This window comes from Desmodus rotundus, chromosome 2 (assembly GCF_022682495.2).
Source record: "Desmodus rotundus isolate HL8 chromosome 2, HLdesRot8A.1, whole genome shotgun sequence".
NCBI classification, from domain to species: domain Eukaryota; kingdom Metazoa; phylum Chordata; class Mammalia; order Chiroptera; family Phyllostomidae; genus Desmodus; species Desmodus rotundus.
In genome coordinates this window covers 9,302,088-9,322,985 of record NC_071388.1, presented here as the reverse complement: position 1 = coordinate 9,322,985, position 20,898 = coordinate 9,302,088, and the positions used below count along the sequence as shown (strand labels likewise).

General features: G+C 54.3%; 1 protein-coding gene across 16 annotated transcripts in view; it reads right to left on the bottom strand.

Annotated features, from left to right (window-relative positions):
• AGPAT3 (1-acylglycerol-3-phosphate O-acyltransferase 3) overlaps positions 1-20,898 on the bottom strand; it is an 80,785-nt gene that overhangs the window by 5,057 nt on the left and 54,830 nt on the right. For all 16 annotated transcript variants that reach the window (XM_053917535.2, XM_053917528.2, XM_053917571.2 and 13 more), the window contains 7 exons: positions 12,442-12,668; positions 11,157-11,326; positions 10,476-10,637; positions 9,434-9,587; positions 8,810-8,912; positions 4,723-4,798; positions 261-459 (listed from right to left, as the gene is read on the bottom strand). In XM_053917535.2, the coding sequence (XP_053773510.1) occupies positions 261-459; positions 4,723-4,798; positions 8,810-8,912; positions 9,434-9,587; positions 10,476-10,637; positions 11,157-11,326; positions 12,442-12,619 (1,042 nt within the window). In that variant the 5' untranslated portion in view covers positions 12,620-12,668. The remainder of the gene's footprint in view (positions 1-260; positions 460-4,722; positions 4,799-8,809; positions 8,913-9,433; positions 9,588-10,475; positions 10,638-11,156; positions 11,327-12,441; positions 12,669-20,898) is intronic.

The following is a 20,898-nucleotide window of genomic DNA, read 5'->3' as shown; positions in this document are numbered from 1 at the left end:
GGGACCCACATGGGTGGCAGGCAGGCAGACCCACGCCCACTTCTCCCTCTGCCCCGCACTTGCCCAGCTGGCCTGGCCCCGTGGAGCAGGCGGCTTCTGCGGCAGAGTGGCCAGAGCCCGCTCTCTGAGGCCCACGAGGCCTCTCGTGGACCCCGGCTCCTTGCCGCCTCCCGGGGTGCTATGATTGTCTGCAGGCCCGGGCGCCTCAGCAGGCACACGGCAGGCCCGGCCCGAGCTGTGCGATCACTCGCATTCCTTACCTGCCCCAACAAAGCCCAGGAACGCCAGGATCAGGAGGGGAGAGCCACTGGCAAAGACGCCCAGGACAAAGCTGAACAGCGGCGACAGGAGCACTGTGGCCCAGAAGAGGAAATTCAGGAGCGTCCACGGCCGTCGGGCAGGTTTGAACTGCTCCCCTGGAAACACGCCCTTCTGGTTGTACATCTCCTGCAAGGCGTCCTGCGGGAGTCCACAAGAAAAGCGGGGTCTTTGCATGCTGTCCTCTCAACAGAGACAGTAGTGTTGACAGGGAAACATGGCCCAACCTGTAAAGGGCCACAGAGAGGGGGCGAACCGTGTGCTGCGGGTGGGAGAGGAAGTCGGTGTAGCCTGCGTAGGGAATCTCGGCTGCCTGAATCAAAACTTGTAAAAATACAAACCCTTCGACCTGGCACGTTTCCCAGGAAAATAATGAGACTGTGCCTGACACAGGATGGGCACTGTGACCCCATGACTGGGAGTGCGAGTCAGGCCCCTCAGCATCTCCCACTGTGTCTCCAGGACAGGGATGCCAGCCATGGGTGTCCAGCGGCCTGCCGGGGCACAGTCCCGGCATCACCCCGTGCCGGCTCTGTCACCACAGACACTCCACCTCTCCTTCCTGTAGGCTAATGACAGGAAGGGGAGCTGGTGAAGACACAAGGAGACAACGCCAACAGGGCTTTGTCAGCAGGGGCACGGGGACCTGCTGTGAACACCGAGCACGGGCTGGCTGAGAAAGGGGACACCCAGCGGGACAGCCTTCTCCGCAGCCACCAACAGCACGTGTTGAAAGGAGGTACACCGTGATATTTGAGGTGCCATGGGATGCCACTTAAGCAAAAACATATGCACGACTGCATATCTATATGGACCACGGAGAGTGCAGTGTCGTGTGTTTTCATTTTCATTTTATTTTTGGCAGTTTTCTACAGTTGTTTTGTGTTATATAAAAACGAGGGCGGGGGCCTGACAAACACCCAGTCTCACAGCCTCGTGCAACTTGTAGACAGCCGCCCCCACCACAGGAGGCCTCGGGTGGTCGGGAGCACCCTTGACTTTCAGACGCATGCATGCACCTCGGGGAGACTGCAAGCCCCTGCCCGGCGTGGCCCCCAGCATGTTCCTGCCATTTTCAGGCCCATTGGGCCACCTCCACTCTGACGGCCCGACCCTAAGCAGATGTGTCCTGCCTCCAGCTCTCTTGCCTCTCAGAGTGTTCACGGTAGGGGGCTGCTCGGGTGAACCAGGGCCTGAGATGACACCGCAAACCAGAAGGCAGGGCCTTTCCCTGCCTCACCCTGCCCTTTCTGAACTAGGAACCGTGTTTTATGGCGAGATCTAGTGTCCACGCACGCAATGCGTTCCAGGAGGACCAACAGGGGGCGTTTGTACATGTTTCCGATCTAGTACCAGGCCCGCCCGACCTGCAGAAATGATTTTGTGGAGCTGCTTCTCAAGTATGATGTCTTTTCTCCTCATCCCGACTCCTCACTTGAACAAGCTCCTCTTTCCTCTTTCAAACCTCTGTTAAATATGCTTATTCCGGAACATTAGAGAAACGGGGACTATTCAACCATCGGCTTCTCCAGACCACCCCCCTCCCCATTGCCGGTGCCCGTCTCTCCCCGCCCCCAAAGCCAGCCCCACGCAGAGGGTGCTCCGGGCCGTGACACCACAGGGCCAGAGTGCACACTACACAGGGTGGGGGAGAAGTAGGTTTCCAGTAGCGAGTACTCAAAACAGCTTATTCTTGTATCATTATTAATTGTTGTATATGAACAACTGTAAACTTACTCTTGCCCCACCCAGTTCTGTGATGGTGAGTGTCCAGGAAGCAAGAACCCTGGATGCCAGGACTTGGTCCCATTTCCCCCACACACCGGCCACCTGTGAGAGAGCCAGTCCCTCCTCAACTTGGCAGCAGGTGTGGTGGACAGTGTTCGGGCCAGAGGCCCAGGGACCTGGGGACTTCCAGCCTGGCCCCCAGAGGACAGTCCCTTTCTTCTCAGGACCTTAGTTTCTACATCTGAGAAATGGGGAGATTGTAGCTAATTAGTAATCGCCAAAGACATAAGGCATCATGGCTCTCAGAAGCTCCCAGTGTGGTCACTGCAGGGTCTTTGCATCTTTCCTGGCTGGGGACAGTGGGACCTCCAGTAATCCAGACCCTCTATTCACAAGATGGGGAGAGGGGCATCTCGGGCTCAGCTGGGAGACACAACCCGGGCAGGCTCTTGGAAGCACAACTTGGACAAAGTTTGCAAGGAACAGAGCCTCCACCACCAGTGAGGGCGCTAAGTCTTCACGTCTCTGACAGACACGCTCCCACCGGTCCCAGCAAAGGGGGACACGCGCTAATTTCACAGAGAGGAACGGGGCGTCAGCACTCAGTGGGACACCATGCAGCATCTAAAAGGGGTGAATTCAACCTATCCATGTCATTGTTGACGGATACAAAAAACAACGGTGGCCGACAAAAAGAACAACGCAGAAGAACACCACAGCATGGTGTCCCTGGAGTAAATTAAAATGTAAGTGACACGCAAAAAACCTGAAAATTTCATGTTCTATAATTCAATATTATAGAACATAGCAAATGGTACAAAAATACTCAGATCCATCGGTTAGGTCAAAGCTTGTCCTTTGCTGCACTTGCATGAGATTATTTCAGGAAGTGAACCTTCTAAGAGAGGAGGCCCTGAGTCCCTTCACCTGCAGCAGTCACCCCGCTCCTGACCTGGGATTTCCGTCCCCACACACGGTTTTACCCTCACATCCCACAGGTGCGTGTCCACAACAGTAACGCCCAGAATGCTGCACGCTTTGTAATTTTCTGTAACAGTCACACCACATACACACTGCAATCTGCTTTTCTCACACAATTTTCTCCAGATCCAGTTGTGTTGCTAATATATAGTTCATTTATTTTAACTGAATCACAGCAAGTGAGTGTGTCTACTTCCTGATACACCTGTAGGTTATTTCTCATTTCCTGCTGAACAAATACTGGCCCTTTGCTCACACAGAGTTTCAAACTTGCAAACCCAGCAGAGATTTTGGGACGCGCGCCCCTGCGCCCCGGCTTGCTGAGGTCTATCTGCCCACCCGCCTGGGGCTGACGCGCTGTTTCCTTTCATTCACGCTTCTTCCTCTGCAGAGGGTTATAGTGTTCTTTGAAATTGCATGTTTTATCCAAGTTTCCAAAGGTGTGAGCACAAAGCTGGTCGTACTTCTCTCATGTAATTTGCACTCCCTGCTCTTTGGGTGGGTCACCTTTTCATCCCTACTAATGCCAGCACTCACTCTCAATCGGTCAGCCTTGCCCAAGGCTTCCTATTTTATGAGCGTGCCAAAGGACAAGCTTCGGTGTAGTTGACTCACTCTTGCGTAACTTTGCTTTCTGTTAAAATAACTCATGCTATTTTTATTCTTTTCTGTGTTCTACACTGGGGGCTCACTCTGTTCTGTCTGCACGTGTATGCATGTATAACGTATGTGCACGTGTATAGTTACTAAAGGATAAAACATGTAAGACTTTCAAAGAGATTCCGATACACAGGAAGAGATGTGTCCACTATTATCCTCGCGGTCAGTCCTTTGTGGGCAGTGTGTCTTTTTTTCTGGTGATTCTCAGATCTTTGTCTTCAGTGTTTTGCAATTTCACTGCCCAGGACGGTGAATTTCTTTTTATTTATCTTATCTCAGACTTGTATTTCTTGAACCAGAGGAAATGCATGTTCATCAATTCTAGGGGTTTTGTAGTTATCCGCTGGGACAACCGCTCTGCACCATTCCTTCCACTTTCTCCCTCGGGACCTTCTAATAGCCACCCACTGACCCGCCGCACCTCTCAGACTGGTCTATCTCCTAACCTTCCCCTCCTCCATATACTTTGGGCTTACAAGCTGGTCAATGCATTTGAAAGAATATTTGTGACCTACTGAAAGGATTTTCTGATTATCTAAGCCTTCCTCAATGCTGAAAACAAAAATCTACTGTCCTGTACATACAGTTGTGTGTATATAAAACAAACCAGGACCCAGTGTCTTGGGAAGGCATGCTGTGGGGGGGTGCGAGGAGCTGGGTGTGGCCGTGAGAACCTTCTCGTGTCATCTACATTCTGTTTCTTCTTGTAAACCAAACACACACACACGTATATGTCTGTTATGTATCTATAATTTCTTTTACATGAAAAAATAAAACAAATGTAATCAAGTGTTATTCTCCATGGTTACCTACGCACTTTATCACCCTTATACTTCTCTCTAGTGTGTTCATCTCTCAAAAGTCAAGAAAAGTGAGAGAGAAAGGATCGGAAAGAAGGCTTTGAGGGCCGCACAGCACTCCTGATGCCGCAGGAAGTCAGCATGCCAGCAGCCTGCCCCTCAGCCGCCCCTTCGAACACTTCCTGAGACCCGGGGCTGGGGGGGAGGGGTGCGCGCGGAAGCTGCAGGCCTTTACCTTCTCCTGGTACAGTTTGTGGAGCCACTGAGCTGCTTCCTTTTCATCCAGCGGGATCTCTTCCAGAGGAAACCTCCTGTTTTATGAAGAAGATCGGAGGCAAAGTGAGTAACAAGGTGACAGCGAACTGAAAGTGGGGAAAACTGGCGCCTCAGGCTCCCTGCTGGCCTGCTTCCACTCATCAGTCTCACTGTGAATTTCCAAAAACATGAACATCAAAGTAACTTCTCCTTGGGCTTTCCCCCAGAGGCGGCCTGGGGCTCTACAGGACCCGGAGGCGTCTGCACTGGCAGGGTAGTGGAGGCGGTTCACAGGGACCCGGTGAGCAGGCCAACGGGCAGATCGCGCCCCCAGCACCTCTGTGAAGGGCGGTCATTCATTAACTTCAGCAGGAGTTTCGGTCTCTCTTAATGGTTCACTCTTTGGAAATAATCATGACTCAGTCTCTCATTAGGCAAAGGAGATTGTGTACACCACAAATAAAATCTGCTTTTCAAATATGAAAAGCTGTGGAGATTTAGAAATTTAATCTCAACAAACAGCTGACTTCGGTGCAGACACTAACTTACTTATAAACCCAGTCACCCGCTGGATTACCATCCCCACGAGTGGAGACGTCTACCTGGTAAGACTGGCAGGACAAGAACCGCCTTCCACGCCAACTGTCCCACCTCAAGACGGCCAGCGCACACGTGAGCTAGTGTAACTGACCAGCAGGGCGTGGGCCCCCACAGGAGCCCCGCTGCCCACCTCAGATGGGCCGCAGTGAGAGAAGAGCCAGGTGAAATGTCCATGGCCAGACATAAGTCTCCTTTTTTTAAGATATCTCAAACTTTGTGCTCTAAAAATGGAGAACTTTGATTTATGTGGCTTATACCTGCATCTTTGCCAGGTATAATTTTGACTTTATAGGCCCACACACCGTCAGATACCGCAGCCTCTGGGAGACTCCAGCACACACCCAAGGGAAGGGGCTGCATAAAACCTCGTAGTAAACAAATCCAGTGTAACCCTGTAGACCATGAAAGGTCGTGGAGGTCTCCAGGGGCCCCAAACCACACCCTTGAGAACTGGCGCTTAAAGGATTTGCCCCAGGTACCGATCAGTCCAGTAAGAAGCAAAGTTCAGAAGGGGTTTACCTACAGAAAGGTGACTCCCTAAAGGTTTCAAACTCAGCCTACTGTTCTCCCCGATTTATATCCACAGTACACATGCCACAAACAGGTTCTGTGTACGACTGTTAGATGCACTATGAAATACATACAATAAGAACTTAAGATGAGACAAAAATACATACAAGATGAGTATCTATCTCCTGGACTTGACTCAGCCACTTTAAGGACACTGGCCAGCAGGAGCGCAGGACAGCCGCTGGCCACCATGGCCAAAGCCCGGCCCTGACCAGTTACAGGAGTCCCGGAACTTTACCAGCAGGCACAGAGAATGAGGCAAACGCCCTGGGCTGCCAGAGCCTGGGCTTACTGCATGACAAGTGCGTTTTAGACTCCCTAGAACACTGCTTCTACTCAAAACCCAAAGGGTAAGTGACAAAAGCAGTTAAGTTGAGGCTTTTAGAAGTTCTAAACATGTATCTCTTAATGTAAATTACAGACCCATGGTTTCTGCAGCAAAGGGGAAAATGAACAGATGGAAGTCCAAGTCCTCTCCAGTTGCGTCGGTGGCCACTCGGAGGCGTGGTGCAGCCTGGGGGTGGCCACGGGCACCAGCCTCGAGCTAGGCCCAGTAGCCTCCCCCGGCTCCGCCACCTGCCAGCTCCATCCCCAGCCACCTGAGACTTTCTGACCACGGTCCACCCCTTACTACCCAGGACAAGAGCAAGACCCGCCTCCAAGACCATCGAACGCTTGACACAAAGCCCACCACTGCTGCCCCCGTCCTAACCGGACCGCATCCCAGTCCTGACCGGGGCTGCAGCCAGCAGAGAGCTGACCTGGCTTTCCTGGGTCAGGACCATCCAGGGCCCTGAGAGATCACCCAGTCCCTTGTGTCCACGTTAAGTCAGCCCCCTGCCAGGGGTTCTAGAGATCTAAGGGTGGGGACCCTGGGCTCCCCCATTCCAGGATGAAATAAGAGACTCTGTACCTATTTTGAGCCAGTCCACTGCAAACTTCAGAAGGAAAAACCCATCCAGCTTATTATTTATGTTCACAAAATTATTCCTGGAAATTTCCTACAGTGTGGCCAGAACTGGGTGGTATTTAAAAACAAAAACAAGCAAACAAACAAACAAACAAACAGTGTTTACTGGCTCAAGCTCTCCCGAATGCAATGGAGAAGCCTGTCCAAGCCCTCACCAGTCACACTGACCGGGATGGTCACCGAGTCGCTGGTGGTCGGGGGGCAGACTAGGGTGCTACCACAGAGGGTTCCGTGTGATTTACACACAACCAGGGAGGGGCCTGCCTCCCTGGGCACACCTGAGTGACACCGGCAAGCTCAACCAGGACAACCCTTCTGGGGTTCTGTCTTGAGCTGGAGTCAAAGTCACAACACCATTTTATTAATAGAGTAGTCCCCAGACTGTTTTACATTAAAATGATTTTTCTGGGTGGATTATCCCGAGGCAGAGAAGAGCGTGGCAGTGAGACAAGCCATTTAGATGTGACCCTCCTGGTCACTGACCTTCATCTTGTGCCTCAGAAATGAAGGTCACACCTGCATCTCAGAACACAGCCCGGGGCTCTGCAGTGGGCACCTGGCTACCTCACTCCCGTCTCGTCTCGCTGGCACCGGAAACCACTCAGGATGAAACCTAAAACGGACCCCCCTCCCAGACTCCTTTTCTTACAGACACAGATCCCTTTAATCCGGGGCTGAAATCGCCAGTGCCAACAAAAGTCACAAAAATGCAGCTTCAAGCTGGAAGGTTCTGTGGGAGAGCCCGCACAGCCGCCCTCTGAGCAGAACTGGTCCTACCCCTGGGGGACAGGTCAGCCCCCTGCGTGCACCAGGCCACGTGGCTGCAGGCCCCAGGGGACTACTGACCCTGAAAGATGTGGACACACCACACAGGTTCCCAAGGAGGTGAGAGGGAGGGTGGCAGATGGCCCCACTCATTCTGGCCTGACAACCTCCCCAAAAGGAATGAAACAGACATTGAAACAAAATGAGGGTCTCCCTTCGTACTTTCCCTTTCTCAGCTCTGCCAGAGGACCCCTCGGGTACACCTTGCCTAAAGGGAGGCCCAGAGAAGATCCCCACCTCTTTCAGCTCCCTGGGGCAGGATTTCAGCGTGTGCTGAAAGGGGCCACCCCCGCCCTCTGCCACACTGAGCACATTTCCTGTGTCTCCACCAGCGCATGCCTGTCAGACACTTGGTTCTCCGGTCCCTCTACCTGCCCACCCTACCCCTGCCTCTAGCCTCTTGTTTTGCATACAGTAAGCACTCAATATGTATTCATTGAACAATTAATAGGAATTGTTTCTAACAATCTGAGGATTTTTAAGGGCTCCACAGGGCCCTGCCTCAGACTGACTTTCTCTTCTTGGATTCTAGGGCTTCCTAAGGCCACAGAGCAGCTCTGCAAGGACCAGCTCCCGTATTCCTCCGGCAGGACAACCCTGAACACGGGCTTGCAGCCAGCGCAGTGGAACCTGAGGGGCTCGGCCCCACGGTGGCCCGCAGTGGGAGTCCCAGTGGGACTGAGGTCAGCCGTGGCACTGACCCTTCTCTCCGGGGCTGCCTCTTAGCCTCAGCCCTAACCATGAAAAGGGGACCATGGAGTCCCCCTCAGGCTGGGAACGCTGTCCTGGTCTTGCCTGTGGAAATCCTAGTCCCTGTGCAAATTTCAGCTCAGCCGAAACAGCTCCTGTGCTCCTCCAGCAGAAGGGGGTCACTCCTCCCTGGACCATCTGGAACATTCTGCCTTCACCCCATAGCCACTTGCTCACTTTGTACGACAGCCAGTGGTGCCCGTCTGTCCCATGTCTGCCCACCCTCGAGGGCGGGGCTTTGGCCACCTCCACCAGGGGCAGCTTGGGAGGTGGAGGGTCACGTGTTGGGGTGGGGATGGCATGGGGAGGGGGCACCAGGCAGGATGGGGTGCCCGCTGGGCACCAAGCTCACCTCACACACATGTCCGCCTCATACTTCTTTCCATAGAGGATCCCCAGCAAAGACGGGTTCTTGTTCCCCCGGAAGTTCAGAGTGACATCGTAGACGGCTGCAACTGTGGGGGGGCCAGGGTGCAGGAGTGAGCCAGGCCGCCACCCCTCACCCCTCATCCGTCCCTCTCCCCACGTAGGACCTGGCAGCCTTCTCGCAGGGGTTATTTTCTCTCTGGCGATCTCGCCTTTTAGTGGGGCATTCAGCTGATTTGCATCTAAACTACTTCCTGATGCACATGCTTTAAATCCACTCTCTGGCTGCTCTCTATGCATCCTATCTGTACTCTGCCCCTTTCTTTTACCTTGCCTCCTTTTGGGTTACTTAAATATATATTTTTCCTTTATTAAGTTTTTCAGTTATATACCTTTTATTATTTTCTTATTTTCCATTAACTAACATTTTATCACCTCGAAAATGATACAAGAATCTTAACATGCTAACTCCACTTACTTGGTTCTCCCTTTTCTGGCCTGTATTTTACATGTAATTCACTCGTGTAGTTTTTGACTATTTTCGTTTCTGGCTTCACGTGGAGCCAGAGGACTGGCGGCGCCCCCAGCTCTCGGTGGCCCAGGCCCTTACCTGTCCCGCGCAGGCACTGGACCGCGGTGGTGAAGCCCTTGGTGCGAGGCAGCAGGTGGTACTTGAGGGCTGGCAGCCCCTTGGAGGCGGCCACCTCCATGCTGACGCGGTGCTTCTTCTCTGTGAAGCGTGTGCCCTCACAGTACAGGAGAAACTAGGGCACAGACACAGGGACGCGGGCTCAGACGCCTCCCGTGCACGGGCTAGCCTCCCGTGCACGGGCTAGCCTGCCGGCCGAGAAATGCTTGCCGCCCGAGCGCAGAAAGGATAGCACCACTCCACTGACAAGCACGTGGCGAGTTTTAGGGCCACAGTCTGCACACCGGTCACACAAACCCCCTCACCACACAGCTAACAGCACTGCGCTTACTCTCAGAGAATGCAATAGAGAACTTTCCAGAAAGGAGGACACATGAAGGTCCCTGGGCAGCAGCCTTCTGGTTGGAGTGGAAAATACGTACATGAGGTAGAAACGCTAAGGAAGGAGCCAGCTCTCAAAGGACTCTCAGAGACCAGACAGAAGGAGAAGAAAGAGAGACAGAAGATTTGAACCAACTGACGCCACTGATTGCAGGCAGGGGTCCATCAAACTCACCTGAGGGGCTTGAAAAGCCGCCCAAGCCCCCCAGGCCCGGGCTGCTGTGACAAGTAGGTGTCAAGTGCCCTGTGACTCTTCTATATCCGGAAGGAGGAAGTTGCCCTGAGCTTCAGGTCAGGAGGAGGGTTCCTGATGGAACCACCTCTAGGGAAAACTCTCCCTGCGGAGGCAGCTCCTCAGCCACTGCGCTGGATGGGCACACACTGCCCGAGGGGACCCCACTCGCTGAGCAGGGCCACAGCCCCACCTCCCCACCCCACTCCCGGCTCTGGCTCTCAGCTCACACAGTGGAAGTCAGCCCCCAGGCCCTGCCGTGAATCGGGACTCAGAGCCTCCTGCTGGCCTGGCCTTCCCACTCGTGACTCAGCTCGCTTTCATGTGTCTGAGGGGAACCCGGCCAGTGTGGCCTCCCCTGCCAGGGCGCACGTGCACGCACAGACTCACCCACATGTACTCAGGATAGTCGGCCAGGCGCCTCAGCCCTTCGATGACAGTGTCCCGGTCCTCCTCCCACTTCCTCTTGCAGAACACAATCTCCAGGAAGTACCACGTCCAGCCGATGAGGGGCACGAACAGCAGCTCCCTTTTGGCCAGGACTTTAGAGCTCTGGAGGGAGGAGGGAAACAGGTAGTGCGCTGTAGGACACGAGGTCCCCCAGGCCATCCCAGGACTGGCCTGGTGGGTGGTGACTTCAGTGACCACAGGGGCACCCGGACACTGAGGTGGCACTGCTTGACCCAAGAGTGCAGGTGCACCTTCCTACAGATGAGGGTCCGAAGCACAAGCCTGGCAGAGGGAGGGTGAGGATGCCATCCGGAGGTGCTGTCTGCAGTGTGGCTCCTCAGCCAGGCTCAGGGTGTTAACACTGCTTCAGGGTGCCTGGCTCACCCAGGAAGCTCTGGGGACTCACAGGACAATATGTAAGGCTTACAAGAGGAAAGGCAGGAACAGCCAATCCCAGGAGAGCCCTGGGGCAGCTGAGGGCCACCTACCATCCGAGGCACCCTGGGTGAGCCATGCGCCCAGACTCCTAGCTCAGGGTGCCGGGGACTAAAACCAGAGGGGAGAAAACCCAGGCCCCGGTGAGCCATGGCAACAGCTCCTCGGGACCCCCACATCACTCACCCCCAGCACACCAAACCGCTCACACATGGTCCACCCGCAGAGGAAGTCGATCTCGAAGTTGTGGTTGAGGATGATGACCACGTGCTCCTTCCCTAAGCGGTCCACTGTGGCCCGGTCGGTGAACAGAGTGCACTCCGTGCAGGACCACCACTCCAGCAGCATGACCAGCTCTGCGGACACACAGGCAGGGGCGTGAGCGCGCAGGCCAGGGCCGGGCAGGGGGCGCGGGCGGGGCTTCTCTAGTATTTCATCCAGACTGGGCTTTTCTGCTAGAAACGCGCTTTGGTGGTTTACATTTAATGAAATAAGCTTTCCTAAGTTATAATGAACTTCTCTAAGCTAAAGTAGGGAAGCAGGCAAATGAAACTCTGGGAAAGTGACAGAAGAAACAGGAAAACCAGCATTTTGGATGGTTATCTCAAATCCAGTTATGATTCCCACGGGAGCTGTGGTTTTAGGGACCATCACACATTCCATCCACAGGATGGGGGGGTGTGGGCACACAGCCAGCCCTGGAGCCCCTGTGGGCAGCAGCCGCAGCTGTGCAGGAGCCACTGCCAGCCCTGTCACACCCACCATGGCTAAGTGTCCTAAGAAAGGTGACCTGACATTCCAGGAAGCACAGTGCTGAGGCTCAGGGTCACCGCAGTGCAGCCCCGTCCTCTCTGCGCTAGACCCCAGCCCATCTATTTCCCAGGGGCACCAGCCCTTGGGGATGGGGCCAGGGAATGTAACGGGGCAGGACACCCTGTGCTCAGAGACAGCACATGACATTAATGTCATTTAACAGCTTTCAGTCTGCCCACCCAACAGATGAAGATTGATTTCGTATGGACAAACACACAGGCTCAAGTACATAAGGTAACAGACACACACATCTACACACAGATATTTGATCAAGAGAGCTAGGGTCCTTTCCTTCCAGAGACAGGCAAGCGAAATGGCAGGCCACCCGAGGGAGGAGTCACAACCCTCTGGGGAGGGGTACCAGGGGACCGCAGAACAGGCCTGGCCAGGTACTGGCCGCTTCGAAGGCTGCTAACAGCAGGCTGAGTTTACGGTGGTTTCCAGATCCCAAAGCCCAGCGCCGAACCACATGAAACGGCCCCCGCCGTGGGTCCCAGTGCTCAGGTGTCGAAACATCACAAGGTCCACCCTAATAGCGAGTTTTGGGTTGGGCACCTTTCTGCACGTCCCCTGTGGGGAGTGACCCCCTGGCCCTCCTGAGCACCGTCCATCCTGCAAGCAGCCCCCCCCCCCTGCCTTGTGCACGGGCGGTACTCACGGCTCCAGAGCGAGTAGGCGAGGCGGCAGTTCAGCCGGCGGTAAAGCTGCTTGTTCACAGGCCAGAGGACGAGGGTGCATAGCTGGGCGAAGTTGATGACCAGCCCGCTCACCACAAAGACGAACCCGATGAGGAGGTGCACCACGAACTGGGTCTTCAGGTAGGCGAGCAGGCCCATGGTCGCTACTCAGTAGCGAGTGCAAGGTCCTTCACTGAGAACAGCTGTCCTGGAAGGACAGGGACAGCGGTCAGGAGGTGCCAGGACCCGGGGGCCAGAGCTGCAGGCAGAACAGAAACCCACGGTCCCCACACAAGAGCCCCGGATCTGCAGCGCCCAAGAATGAGTGGACTCAGGAGCTTTCCTTCTGCAGGTGACATACAGAGCACACAGGGGACCTGACACACGTCACTTAATAGATGCATCGCACATGCTCACACCACACACATGCACCACACACCACACACCATATCACGTACACACACATGAACCAAACACACCCCCCCATGTGTGTAAGGAAGGAAGGAAAGAAAGACTAGAAGAAATGCACCCAAATATTAATAGTGATTATCTCTAGGTAAAGGCATTATGGATAATTTTTATTTTTTTAGCATCTAATTTAAAAGATTAAAACTGCACATGTAATCTCTATAAAAACTTGTAACTGCCTTTTAATTCCCAGGTGGTTGTGCACTTCTTTAAGCTAAAAGGTTTTTGTTTTGGTTTTTAACATAAAAGCAGCCACTCCCCCAAGAACTTAAACCGATTTTTCTCCCCTTCCCTTCAACATGCATTTCTTAGTTCCAGGCAGCACTAACATTTCATGGTTGGACCTGTTTTGGGAGGGAGCTGCCCGCCACCCCCACCCCAGGAGAGAAACTCAGGAAGCTGTGATTGAACCCTGGAGCATTCAGAGCTGGCGGGGGCAGTGCAGTGGCCACCCTGCCCTGAGCCCTGCAGCCCTGGTCCTTGCGGGCGGGGGTGAGTGCAGAGCTGGCCCTGGAGACAGCTGCACAGGCCCCTCCACTCCCCGCTCGCCAGGGTAGGCGCAGCGGCACTTTGGGAGCTGAGCACACCAGGGACCGGCCATCCCACCACTTGGTATTCCTGTGCCTGGAGAACAAACGGCGCAGGAATGGCCATGGGATTTTCAAGGCTGAGTCATACTGGGGTCCCCTGTGTGACTGGCTCAGGGGGAAGCAGCTGCCGAGGGAGGACCCCCATGTGGGAGGGAGCTGAGACCTGTGCCAGGAGAGGGAGCCACAGCGGAAGCTGGCCCTCCAGGCCCAGCCAAGCCTTCAGAGGCCTGCAGCCTGGGAGCACCCCCACCCACCCAGCCAAGACACGGTGGGGATGAAGGTGCAGTGTGTCTTACAGCACCATGCATAGGGTCATCGGCTACACAGCGTCAGAAAACCAATTCCCCACTCCGACCATTGGTGAGACCAATACACTAATCTGAGCACAAAGGAAAAAAACACACCAGGGACAGCAAAGGCACTTCTTGGGTGTGTGACCATGGCAAACACTTCCTGTGCTCCTGGTCTTGCACACGACCTGCCTAGTTGACAGGTGAGCCAACAGAAGCACAGAGAGGTTAAGTGACGTGTTCAGGGTCACACAGTGAGCAGCAGTAGTTTCCCACTCCTGCCTCGAATGCGGGAGTCTCGGGTCCGGTGGCCTCCACAGCTCAAGTCTCATTAAGGGCCCACGGTATGGTGTGGGGCCAGCGTGGAGCGCCGTAATGACTGTCAGCCTTCCGGGCAACCCACAATCACCACCTGCCCGACCAGGTGCAAGTGGCAACCGGGCTGGACCCCAGCTTCATCCACACGTGACCTCAGCGCCCTTGGCTGTGTATTTCTGTTGGATCATATGCTCCCATGTCACCACTCAGCACTGTGATGAACCAAATATACTCCACATGGCAACAGGCAAGTTGAGAAGAAAGATGAGACAGGCCTGCCCGCTACCCACTGCCTGCTGCCCGCTGGGCTCCCTGGCACCTGGGGGTGAGCCTGGCCGCAGGCTCTCGCTCTGGCCAGCCCTCTTTCCACACGTCTTCCTGCTGCTGACCACCTGTCTGGGCTGTCAATGCCCCGATGTGGGGTCTTTGACTGCATCACTCACGGTGAGCCACCCCGTCCTAAGACATGTCAGCCGGCTTCAGTTCAGGAGGCCCTCCCCCACCTGCCCACCCCACAAGATCACCCAGTGCCAGCCATGTGCTTGGATGTCACCTTCTTGGGGCCACCACCTGGCTCCGCTGTGCCAGATCACCTTGACAACGTGCCACATGTGCCAATTTCTCGGACCTGCGACCAGAGCAGGACCACCTTCCTTCCCCTGTAGAAGGTCGGTGGTACAAAGACGCCCTGCTGCCTGTTCACTCAGCCCACGCCCGCACCCCCTCCCTGCAAGGCCCGCAGGCTGGCAGTGCAGGACAGCATTGGGAACGGCTCGACTCAGCAGCCCCCAAGAGTGCTGGCTTGTGTACCCCTTATAATGATTTTTTTAATGGCTGGATCAACCAAAAATATTTATTTAGTATTATAAACAATAAAGGCCCAAAATATGTATTTAGTATAAGCAACGAGGGCTGCACTAGATGTAACCAGTGTAACAAGAGATACATCTAATACTATGTCTCAGTCCTTAACTTGTTTTATCTTTTACTTTATTTAAAAATTTTTTTTACTGTATTAAAATGATTTTTCACACAACACCGCAAACACGATGCTTCAAAACTGCAGCAACACACACGTGGCCATTCACCTGACGGCCAGTGCAAGCTTCTGGAGAACACAACCTGTTCTAGCCTAGACCGAATGCCTCCAACACAAGCTACGAAGCCTAATGAAACAGTCGTCCATGGTCCTTCCCTCGCCCCTCCCCTCACCACCCCAAGGGTGGCCGCCATTATTCCTTAAAGGCTCATTATTCCCCAGGCAAGATGGTGTCATGCCTTAATTTTGGAACTTTGCTCTTCCCTGATTGGCTGTTTGTTCAATCTTGTTTCTAAAATCCCTCCACGTGGCCATGGGCCCTGTGGCTCCTGTGCATTGCGGGAGAGGAGCCCAGGGTAGGGATGCCCGAGGGGAGCCCGGGTCTCACAGGGACGGCGGGCTGTTTCTGGTCCCTGCTGTGTGGGACATGCGGTTGGGGAACTCTGTGTGCGCTGTGGGGACAGACCTCAACCACAGTCACAAGCGACAGTCTGTGCCTGTGGGGGCTTTTCTAGGTGATGCTAAACTGTTCCCATGCAGACTCCACCAACACCCACTTCCACCAGCAGCATGCGACACTCTGGAGACCGGACTCAAGTCCGCCCGCATGTAAAGTGGCATCATATGGCGTGCTAACTTGGATTTCCCTGATGACTATGATGTCATACATCCTACCCTGCAGGAACATGAGCTAGCCTCCCTGCGCTACAGATGGGGAAACTGAGGCCCCACCAGGCCCGTGAGGCGTCAAAGCCTGCTGCTCAAGACAGGTGAGGCTGCGACAGGCCCGCAGCCTCAAGCTGCACCTGACTTGTGCATCTGATGCGTGAAGACAAGCGTTCCCTCGAGAAATGGGCCAGAGCCCAGCTTGTCGCCTCCCCCATCACCGTGAGCACACAGGACAACCTGGGCGAGCCCCCACACCCGAGGCCTCGGAAGACACTGCGGCTTCTTGTACCTGGGGAGAAGAGCCAGGTCAGGACCTGGAAGGTGCTGTCTCATCAACGCTCAGGCCTGTTGCTGAGGTGGCGAGGAAACCGGAGCCTGTCTCTAAGTCTCTGCAGCAGGTAATAGGCTTAGAGGGTTCCAGGGTCCTGGCATCTGCACAGCCTGGTCCCGAGGCAGAGCTGGCTGCTTCCCAGGTTTTGTGGCCCCTGTACAAGCCGCTAGGACCCACCTTCTCAGGGCAGGGGACAAGCTGCATGTTCTCCCTCCCCAAAGAGGGGTACAGGGTGACACCTCAGGGACAGGCTGCTGGCTACTCAGAGAGGGGGAGTGAGCCAGGTGGCTCAGTGAGGCTGTGCTAAAAATAGCTCCACAGCAGGTAAGCCTACCAGAGCAGCAACATGGCCCTGACCAGTCCCTCCTCCCAGCTCGCGCACCCCTGAGAAGCGGGGCCCCCGGAAGTCCTGAGGCTCTGTCCCTGCAGGAGCCTCTGCCAGATCTGTGCCTGTGGCCCCTGCCACCCAGCTGCTCCTGCTCAGGCCAAACAGCAACTGGGAGAGCGGGAGCCCAGAACACCATGGACCAGCTCACCACTGTCAGCCGGGGGCCTGACCTGCTGGCACGGCTCTGCCCGCGCCACCCTCAGGCCTGAGTCCAGCACCTCATGGGGGGTGAATTGCACCCTCCGGAAAGATGTACTCCGGTCGTAACCCCAGCACCTCAGCTTGTGGCTGTAGGCAGAAATATGGTCTTTACAAAGGTCATCAAGTTAAATGAGGTCACTGGGGTGGGCTCTAATCCCACATGACAGTTGTCCTTATAAGAAGAGATTAGGACACAGACACGCAGAGAGACGGTCATGTGAGGAGGACACAGGGAGAAGGCGGCATCTACAAGCCAAGGACAGAGTCCTCCGGAGGAACAAGCCTCGGGACACCCTGATCTAAGACTCCAGCCTCCAGGCTGAGGGGACACATTTCTGCTGCTTGAGTCCCCCACACGTGGCCCTGTCACGCAACCCAGCAAATGAAATGAATGCAATTCTAATGAATACGCAGGCCTTCTCCATGCGCCCTTCCCACATCCCGCGGGGGACTTGGCCCTGCTGCCCAGGTGGTCCGGAAGCTGCCAGTGAACCCTGGCCAGGCCTCGCTGTGCTCAAGGGCGGACCCCATCCCCTGCCTCAGAGTCCATCACCAGATGCCCACAGGGCCCTCTCTGCCCAGCACTGGTCCCTTTGTCCCTCCTCCTCAAGAATTAGCCAGGCAGATGGTCTGACCTTCAGATACCCTCTGAGGATCTTTGTGGAAAACACAGCTTCTCAACAAAGCCTTTCCACAGAAACGGAAATCGAAGCCACAATGCCACCCCCCTCCCCTCTATCCAGAGTGGTGGCCAGGCATCGCCATATCTTCGCTCTCTGAGGAGAAGTTGATGACTTTCTCTGCATGTGAAGGGTGGCTCTTTCATTTACACACAAGGCCAATGTCAGTCCTTCCATCTGGGTGTCATTCACGCCCTACCGACGGTGTCCCAACCACACAGCCGGGGTGCAGAGGGGACCTATGACCAACAGCATCAGGGTGGCCCCGAGCCACGCGTCTTGCTCTGTGTTGGAGCAGGAGCTGGCCAGTGCCACGTTAGGTGACCTGCTGCCCCAGTTCCTGAACACTGGGGAGGCGACCCCCGAGGGACCCGTTACCCACTCCGAACCACGCTCAAAGCCCCGCAGGCTCGCCTTGTCCCATCTGAGCGGTCTCGCCAAGAGCAAGTCCACCCTTGAGCAGACCGTGGTGGGTGAGGTGGGAAGACATTGAAATGTAGCAAAGTTCATGGTTTGTGATACTCCAGAAAGAAGGTCTGAATTACGGGTGAAAATAACTTTTGGTCGCATGTGGATTTCAATCATCCAAATTCAAAGTCCATAATGAAGGAGAACCAAAAATGATTGATACCTTCCCTCCTTCCTGCCTCCTTTCCTCTGGACCACCCATCCACCCATCTTCCTACCCACCTGCCATCCCAACTCATCTACCCACTCATCCACCACCCACGCACCCATCCACCCACCCAACTAGTCACCACCCATCCATCCACCCCACCTAACTATCTACTTACTCACCTGTCTAGCCACCCTCCCACCCACCCCATACGTGAGTGCCCACAACTGCAGTGTGCAGAGAAGCCGGGTCCACTACAAGGCAGCAGGACCGAAGGCTGTGCCGGCCGGCAGAACACAGACTGAAGTGAGCCCTAGGTTTTTCATTTGGGTGTGGACAGCTCTGTTGTTTCCAAGTCGGGGTACCAGAGGAGAAAGTCTACAGACACAACTGGCTAATGGAAACAAAGGACAGTAGAGACATAACGTTGCCTCAGATATTCTACAAGTACCTTAAAATAATTTAGGTGTCAATATTTACTCTTCAGAACAAGCCAAGAACCGGGAGTAACCCCCAATGCTTTCAGAACAGCCAGCCTCGGTGCTAGGGAAGTAAACACTTTACTCACGGGACCCTCGCTCCTTGCCCAGCTCCTCCTTACTCCTGATGTAAACACAGCCTGGACAAGGGAGACGGGGTGGTCTCCGGGCCCACAGCCGATGGGAGGCACCTGACCGCAGAGGGGGGGAAGGCGGATGCTGGAGGCAGACATCCCACTGACAGCAGAGGCACAGAGATGAGACAGCGGCTTCGGGCAGCTCCACCTCCAAGGGTGTCCAGCGCTGGGGGCAGGTTTGCAGACCTGGCGGCCCCTCAGTGACATCACGGATGAGAACATAATACAGCGACTGTGGTCCACCCGGACCACACCCCGGTGCTGAGAGACAGGGTGTGTCACATTCACCATGTTTGTTTGTTTGTTTTTTTAGGAAGGCTAGAAATCAGGGAAGGTATTTTTATGAGTTCAACCATAATAAGATTTTAGATGAGATAAATAGAATCCTAATTTTTGAGGTTTAAAGGGGCTAGCTTCAGTTCTTGAGTAAACTCACAGGTACCACCTTATCTTACAACAAGGCTGAAAAATACTGCACGTTTCTTTGCTAAGAGTCCAACCTCATCAGCGTTTGGAATCACCATGAAGTCTAAAACTCGGAAAGGAGAAATAAAAACGTCACTATGTGCAGACAGCAGTTTTGCATCCTTAGACCCAAGAGAACCCACTGCAGCCAAAACGCTACTATAAACAAGAAGCAAGGACAGTAATATTGAGGGATAAAATACACTATGCAGAAACCAACACTCCAATGACGCTCACTAACCAGCTCTAACTGAGGCAGGTAATGAGAAGAAGCGAAGACAGTAGAGCTTGCTTCTTTCTGACTTGGCAGTTCATTGCCGCCTACCTGGTCGTCCAGGGTAACGGAGCCACCCAGAAAACCGTGCACGGAGGACAGGGAGCTCCTGGCAGCCTGGGAGCTCTGTCACACGTGGTCACTTGGGTTCCAGGCTGCCGAGGCTCCCCTGTCTACAGTGCATGGCTTCCCAGGTGGCTTCGTTGTCCCTCTCCAGCAGGCAGAAAGGGGGCAACCGGAAGTCAGGACAGGGGTTTCCTCTAATGCATGCGGATGCAAGCTCGGAGTTCAAGCGCTTAGTGACCTGGAATATGAGGACACATGGCCCGGTCATGACCAGGCAGCCACGGGAGTGCGACCCAGTGGGCACACCGCCACGTGAACACACAAAAACAGGAGGCATAGTGGAGGAGACAGTGTGTACATCCGCAATAAAATCTATAAAATACCTAATCCAAAACTTCAGAAGAACTAAGCAAAGCCTATGTGGAGAAATTTTAGAACATCCTGAAAGATACAAAAGCAGAACTAAAAAAAAAAAGGAAAATACTGTGCAACAGGTGGCAACAACTGCCGTCTCTGTTCTCACGAAAGCCCTGGCACAGCATGGATTCACTCCAGCCCCTGGGCCCGGGGCTGGCTTCAGGGCTCCCCCCAGGAATGGAATGTGGTGGCAGTGACATCCTAGACTCCAGAGCATGGCCCTTCAGAGGCCTCAGAGCTTCCACAACACCCCAGGGCCACCGAATGAGGGAGCTTGGGCTAGCCTGCCCAACGATGGGCCCACATGGAGAAGAAAGGGACCCACAGCCCCAGGCTGGCTGCCAGCTGGCTCAGACACACAAGGAACTGCAAGAAGACCAGCAGAAGAACCACCCTGCTGAGCCCAGGACTGTGAACCACTAAAACAGTGGTTGCTTTGAATTGCTACATTTTGAGGTAGTTTGTTAGACAGTAATACATAAATGATACACAAACCATACTTTCTACGTTTATAAATGTAATTAAACGCTAATTAAAAGAACAGTCCCCCAGCATAGCACGGAGCCTCAATAATTAAGAGTGTGGTCCTAGCCTATGAACAGACATACACACCAGTGAAATGTGAGGCTGTGGGGAGTCCCACAGGGGAGCAGGCGTGGCCCTGCAGTTTGGTTGGAGGCTTGGAATCCACATGGGCTACACATTGCTACAAACTAAGAAATGACACATCCCCCCCCACAACACATTTCAACTTGGGCAAATTTGTATTTCTATTGTATTTGGGCACTGTTACAATAAATAGAATACAAAGTGAACTTAAAACCAGTACTGGACTATGGGAATCTTTTAGCATCGCATTTCCCCTGCCAGTGAATAATGATGGTACAATTTAATGACACACCAAAGCCGCCCCTCCGGGCGTTGATAAGAGAAGTCTGCTTCTGCAGCAGGCAGTCACGGTGCGTTCCCCCCACCTCCCACTCCTATTTGAGAATCCTTCAAGTGTAGGG